This window comes from Dipteris shenzhenensis, unplaced genomic scaffold (assembly GCF_047967505.1).
Source record: "Dipteris shenzhenensis isolate YYH24624 ecotype China unplaced genomic scaffold, Dip_SZ_1.0 scaf0584, whole genome shotgun sequence".
NCBI classification, from domain to species: domain Eukaryota; kingdom Viridiplantae; phylum Streptophyta; class Polypodiopsida; order Gleicheniales; family Dipteridaceae; genus Dipteris; species Dipteris shenzhenensis.
This window is the reverse complement of record NW_028239890.1, coordinates 5678-12657: the sequence shown is the minus strand read 5'-3', so window position 1 is coordinate 12657 and position 6980 is coordinate 5678. Positions and strand designations below refer to the sequence as shown.

At 41.5% G+C, this 6980-nt stretch overlaps 1 protein-coding gene across 1 annotated transcript; it reads right to left on the bottom strand.

The window, feature by feature from the left end:
* Positions 1-732: 732 nt before the first annotated feature.
* Positions 733-5907, bottom strand: LOC147878077 (uncharacterized). The gene is made up of 2 exons (XM_087372448.1): positions 4443-5907; positions 733-788 (listed from the first exon to the last, which is right to left on the bottom strand). Exons 1-2 carry the CDS (start codon positions 5890-5892, stop codon positions 760-762), a joined length of 1479 nt encoding a protein of 492 aa, XP_087228574.1. The 5' UTR covers positions 5893-5907; the 3' UTR covers positions 733-759.
* Between the last annotated feature and the right edge of the window lie 1073 nt (positions 5908-6980).

The window sequence follows — 6980 nt, the reverse complement described above, 5'->3', positions numbered from 1 at the left end:
ACTCTTAAAACGTTGAAAACGAGCACCCAAAGGCTTGAAAAAGGCAAAAAAGGCCCAAAAAACCACATGTGCAATTGAATGCGATTTGACATGTTGGTAAGGGATTGTTGGTGTGGGGATTGTTTGAGACTGTAAAGTGACTTGTTTACCTTGCATAGTAAGGCTCATATCCTTTTTCCACAAACTCATTTGGTTTACCCGCATATGTTCATACCTTTGCTTCATGGTGTAGACAAATATCTTCCTTGCATAGTTATTCATCAATAAATGTGACAAAAATATTTGCTACCACTTAGTGATGGCAAATTGGGCATTTACACTGCAATATCATATGCATAAACTCTAATGGCCTCTTAGCTTTGGTGGCCTGAACCTTGGGAAAAGATTCTCTATGCTATTTCCCATAAAGGAATCCTTCACACAATGGATTTGAAGCTAAGATGCGCATACCTTTGGTGCCATAACTAAGTGTATATGTGCAATCATGCATATTGTTTGTGATCACAAACTTATAAACAATGCCATTTCTTCACCCATATCCAATAATTTGATTTTGAGTGAGCAACCTTGATTGAAGAGAACTCGAAACATTGTATGAACTAATAGTAGATTCATGGGAAATTCATGGCATGTCCCAACACATAAAGAACATCACAAATGGATTTGACATGACCATTTGGAAGCTGAATTGGTACATAACTATTTCCTTTGACTAGAAGTGAATGATTTTCTCCAAGATGAACATGTAGGGCTCCTTGACTAGATCAAGTGTCTTGAACCAATCACGCCTGCAAAACATGTATCATGATGCACCCGAGTCCACTATCCACACATTTTGGTTAGTTTTCTTTCATACACTCAAAGATGTGCATAATTTGATGTCCATAAGATGTCTAAGGTCTATACATGAACTGTCAGCGACAATTGATGTCATTGTCATTGCATAATAGATTTGGCATGAGGCATCACCCCTTTCTAACCCATCAACAGTATAGTCTACTTTTGTTGCACGTGCCCTTCATTATTTCTTTCTGTTATTGCCATGGCTAGCCTTTGACTTGCTACGACATCATCTAGCAATATGGGCCTAACTTGCCACATTTAATTTTTCTCTTTACAAAGGATTTTAGTTAGCAAAAGACTGTAGGATCTATTGCCTTTGATTATTCTTATTCTATTTAATCTTGGATCTAGAACTATTGTGCATTCTTTTGAGGCATCTTGCCTTTGCATTGCATTTTGTGCATACTTTCTTCTAGTGTGCCTTGAACATGGTTACCCTTAAACCTTTTCTTTGATCCTCCTCTTGTATCAATATGATTATTAGTTCATCAAACTTAATAGCTCTAGCGCTGGCAATCACTACCACCCTAAGGCTCTCATAGGATGGGGGTAGAAAGACTCTGGACTATCCAGTCAACAAACTCTGCATCTTCCATATCAAAGACATTCTCATTCAATCTATTCTCGAATATTTTCATATTGTTTAAATAATTTAACAATGCATCATCGTCTCTAATGTAGAAATCATGTCTTCAAATTAAGATGTGTGACCAATGTCTTGCCCTCATAAATGGACGCTAGCATAGTCCATACCTGAGATGGTTCTATATGTCACTTGGGCATACAAGATATTTTAAACTTGCTATAAAAATGTCTATTTCTTTGGCATTCATCTCACCATAGGCATCCTTCATTGCTTGTGTGGCATTTTGTGCTTTGAGACAATGTTGCTTTTGTGAGTTGTCAGAATCAGTTCACAATTGGAAAAAATATTTTCTCTTAGAGCAAACCAGGGGATGATATCGGATTGGGCCGAGAATTTTCCTATTATTTGGGTGGGGAGAGGTAGTATAGTAAGATACCTAGGTGCCCCTTTGGGGTTCGGCACTACAATTAAGGGCAGGTTTGAGTGGCTCTATGATAAGATCAAGGAGAGATTCCATGGATGGAAGGGCATGCTTTGTTTGAAATGCTTAAGGGACTATTATTCAGCATGTTCTCTCGGCTATGGCAATTTACCTAGCCTTAGTGTGGAATTTTAAGAGGTTCCATTGAAATGAGGTTGAAAGAAAGCTAACGAGTTTTAATGGGCCAAAGTGGTAAAATGTAGCTACACTACATCATGTGGGAAGCTTTGCAGGCCCCTAAACATAAGGGGAGTGAGTAGGGTTGTCTAATATCATTTCAAGGAGTTTGGCTCTGCTTAGTGAATGGTTGCTAAAAATGTTTGAATGCTCTACTACATGGGTGGGATTCACTAGGTGATTCATGGAAAAAGGAAAAGCCCCAAAGTTAGGACTTGGAAGCACCAAAGTTGGTACAATAGAATTTGCCCTTCTTTCCCCCATAAAATCACAGGTTCAGACAGCATTGCAAGCTTGCTCATGACCTAAAAAGTTGTGCGTGACTTGTTAATATGGAAGTGTATAGGTAGCCTTAGGGGAGATGCTAGTCTACTAGAGAACATATGGTGGCATAGGGCAATACTGAATTCTGATAGGCCTTTAGCTTTAATTGAACGAAGAAAAACCAAGGCCTAACAGAGGAAAGAGGGTAAGGATATGGATTCCTTGGGAGTTTGCAGTGATTGTAAAGGTCTTGAGAGGCATCCCCCAATGTTCGCTTTGCTTGAGTTTGCAGTGATTGCTAAGGTCTTGAGAGGCATCCCCCAATGTTGGCCTGCTTATTATGTGATCTCTGCTAGTTGGAGAGAGGAAAACAATAATTGATAGGAGGCAAGTTGCCCTTGAGGAAGGTGACTGCTAGAGTGATTTATAGGCAGCTATTAGTTTGATAAGTTGATGATGACTAGCCTGAACTCTAAGCAAAACTTGCAATAGGGACCAACTTGGTGGAAGAATAGTTTCATCAACATATGGAAAGGATGCCAAGTGGGGAAGACAAAATTCATGGTATGGATGATTATGCACAATTGGTTATTTGTTAGAGGTGCATTGGTGAGATGGTTTGAGGTTAACCCTCTTTGTTGCCTTCGCTGCCACTTGGTATGCCATTTATTCTAGGACTTCCTTCTTGTGAGGGGGGGGTCTAGAGAGGCATGGGTGGTATAGTGAGACGGGTTAATTTGATGATGACATTTATGTGTAAAGTAAATTGGAGAGCGGCCTTCTTAGGAGATCCGTAGGGTTTTACATCTAGACTAGAAACTATTTGGCCTTATCTAAGGACCTTGGTGTCTCTTGCCATATGGGGTATTAGGAATAGGTTGGTCTTTGGTGGAAGTGTGCCTATGGGTGAAGAGCCTATACTGTTGCAAGACATGAGCATGGCTATTAGAGTGAAAGATTCCTTGGGGAGATCAAGTTTAATTGATGTTGGACATTCACTTCCTTAGTTCTATAGAGTAGCATAGGCCACAACTGGTGTGTTCCTCCGCCGAATTGGCCAAATTTTTATAAATTGGTATTTTTATTGGTTTGACTAACCCTTATAATATAAGTTGGCAAGTTTACCCAAAAAAAAAAGAATAAGATCAAATCTTAGATTGCACTAAAAGTACTTTTCAAAAACATATAATTCATGCCAAAAACATCTTCGTGAGTCTACAAGGCAAAAGTTGCCATGTGGCATGTCTCTCTTTCCTTACTATGCAAAATACAACCCCTTTTCGAAAAACTTTATTTTTAAAAGAATTTTTTAGAGAATCTTAAAATAAGTACTAGGTTGCAAAAGGTTTGCATGGTTTGGAAGAATCACTTCGAGGTAGTACTATGCATATTTTGCATGCTTTATGAGCCCCCAAATTGTTACAATTTGGGCATTAAGTCGGTCATCGTCCATGTACAAATGGTCAACATATGCTCATACGTTGTAGAAGATTGCACTGAGAGGGTGGCTCTTATACTTGAAGAGAGATGAAGAGAGAGCACACGGTTGAAGAGCAAAGCTGAAACGAATTGCACAATTGGAAATATGAAGAAAGTGAGGGTTACGGGAGAAATCTGAACCCCTCATGAGATTAAATCCTATTGTGATACATGGTGTGCTACATGTACAGTCCCATAATTTGCTAGAAGACCCTCGATATCTTCACTTAACTTCTAGGAGATTCTAAACTAGACATTGTCACAGAGCTATGAGACCTTGAACATTGATTGCACAAAGTCTTGGTCCTAGTGTGGCAAAGTAACCTATTGTCAAGACTCAAACCAAATATAATAAAATAGAAGCTCGGCCCTTTAACCAAGACTGGGCTTTGCCTTCACTTAGGCCGCCTCCTGGCAGGCCAAAAACTACTAGAGGCTAAACATTGAGGCAACGTGAATGTTTCACTGTTCAAGAGTTCAATTTCTGAATGATGAAGCGAGTGAGAAAACCTACGAGAGCTGCAACATTGAGCCATACAAAAACAACGCAAAAAATCCCAACATAAAGGAAGTGATGCTGCTTGTTATCATCTACGTCTATGATGCGCATACCTCTGCAGCCCTCTGGAATTTCCCCCAGCATGACTCTCAAATACTCATGTTCTTCTTCCAAATAGTATTCCACGTCGCCCGGTTTCATTCCTTTCAAGATAATCTTGTCTGCATCTGTCAGCTTCCCCTGACGATGCAATGCATAGCCCGCTGTTATCCTCTCCGCCACCCATAGCCTATCGCTTTGGATTATCTTCCTCAATTTGTCGTTTAAGGCAGAAATCTTTTCCTCTGGAACTTCATGTTGGGGCAGCGTTCCCACCAACGGTAGCATTGCCCGCACACAATTCATGGACAGAGAGTTCTCAGGATGGATCGCATCCATCATTATATCCACAACCTTCTTTCCTTTCTGATTCTCAACGTTGAACACGATCTCCGGATCCAGATCCCCCAGTGATTTGAAGCTGTTTGCTGCTGCCCAACCTGTTTGACCAAGGTTGAGCTTATCTGCTAGCTTTGACAGCAATTGGGTTTGAAAACGGAGTTTTTTTTGCTTATCTATTGTAGCCCACAAACCCACGATGTTGGCTGCTGCCTGTTGCAGGTAGGGGTCATTGGACTCCAAAGAAATGCAAGCGGACTCAATACCTTTGGGATTGTTCAACACATACCATATGAGGTCTTTATACTTGCTTTGTACAGCTTTTGCTTGCATCCTTCTGGAATACTCCTGGGCCTGCACTTCGAAGGCAAAGTCGAGGATCCCGAAGCTCTTGGCTAGAAGCAAGCCGTTATACGCACCTCTCCATACAACTTCATCATAATACCTTTGAAGGCTCTCCTCATACTTGGACCAGAATAGCAGAGCTAGGCTCACGTTTAGTGAATAAAGAAGAAATATTGTGGCAATGGAGGCATTGATCAGCACCAAATGATAAAATATGTATAGAGAGGCATCTATACTGTTAAAAGGCAATGATCCCTTCTGATAGTGCACAGAACGCAAAGCAGACACTGGGAGTGCAATGCTGGGGAAAACAAACAGCAACTGAGCTGCTGGTGCAATGATTCTGAGGCAAACAAGCAGAAATTTCCTTCTCTGATCGAATGTGTGGCGTGCAAAAGTCAAAGCATCCAGATTCCTAGTGACCAAATTGCTAAAGAAAACAGCTTCGACAAAGCGTAATGCCTCCAGCAAAAGCAAGATGGTAACGAGGTAGAAATCCCGCTTCTCGAGGAAAGAAACGAGGCCCCCGAGAACAACCACGGAGGCCCAAGTGAGAGCACAGAAGCCTAGGAACCAGGTGAGGTAATGAAGCGTGGCTGCGCCCAGCGCAAGCCAGCCAACAACAGCGAGTCTCCGTTCAAATGGCTTGAGAGAAGTGTCTTCGTCTTTGGGATGACGATTGTTATGGAGTGGAGCTGCGGAATTGCGAGCTGATGGGGTTGATACTTGGCTCTGTGGATGTCGAGTTGTTGAGATTGTGGCGAGACCGTTTTGCTCCATAGCTGCTTCTGCTTTGACTTAGCCTCCACAAACAATCGTTCTCACAGGTTCCCACTGTCAGGACGCTCACTCTTCCTATTCCACTGTAGTTCACATTTGTCACGTTACCCATGTCATGTAATGAACATGCACCTCGTCGGATTTGACGTTCCACGTGATGATGACGCTCAAGTTCACGGTTGGTAGACAAGCGGAGACATGCCAGCGCTTGGCTTGTTCCCCGTCTCCTGCTTTTTCCACACTCAGCATTTTCCCACCCCACTCGAGACCGTAAAAAGCAGAAAAACAATTAAGCCCTTCGGATCACTTTCCCACATTGCTCCCTTCCATCCTTGGGAATTTTCAACCACCAAAGACAACATCTCCATGAGAAAATTCGTCAAAAAGAATTTGAGTATGCATGCAGTCATTCTTGGTTTTCATTGGCTACAATGGAGTGAAAAAGGTGGACACGCAATGCGTTCACACTTATTTTCATGATCTTGGTAATAATGTTAACAAGAGCCCCTATTTGGGAGGCAAAACCATGGATAAGCTATGTAAGGCTGACTACTAAGCTTGGAACTATCCATTCTCTTGCATGGGAATGTTGTCTTAAAGACCCCCCTCTCACCAAGGCTTGGACATTTTTCTTTGGCATGCAAGTGGCTGCCACAAATTTCGTTCAAGAGGGCCTATGAAGAAGAGCCTTAGAATGAGGTCCTACTACCAAAAAAGTGGAGATGTAAACTTAAGAGATACTTGGCCCAAGATTTGAAGGGGTTCTTGTCACTAATGCTCACTTGAAAATTCATTGATCGAACGTGCTTGGCATTTTCTTTGGAAGTAGTGTATGGTTGGATTAGATCTATATGGATTTTCTGGAGATAAGGATTGACTTGTACACAACCCCATTGAAGCACATGCTCATAAGTGGCTACTACGAATCTCTACACAATATATATAGCCTACATGTAAGAGGGCCTACAAAGAAGCACTACGAATCTCTACACAATATATATAGCCTACATGTAAGAGGGCCTACAAAGAAGCACCTTCATAGTGAGGCTACCATTAAGCATAGATGTGACAACTTTAACACTTGTGCT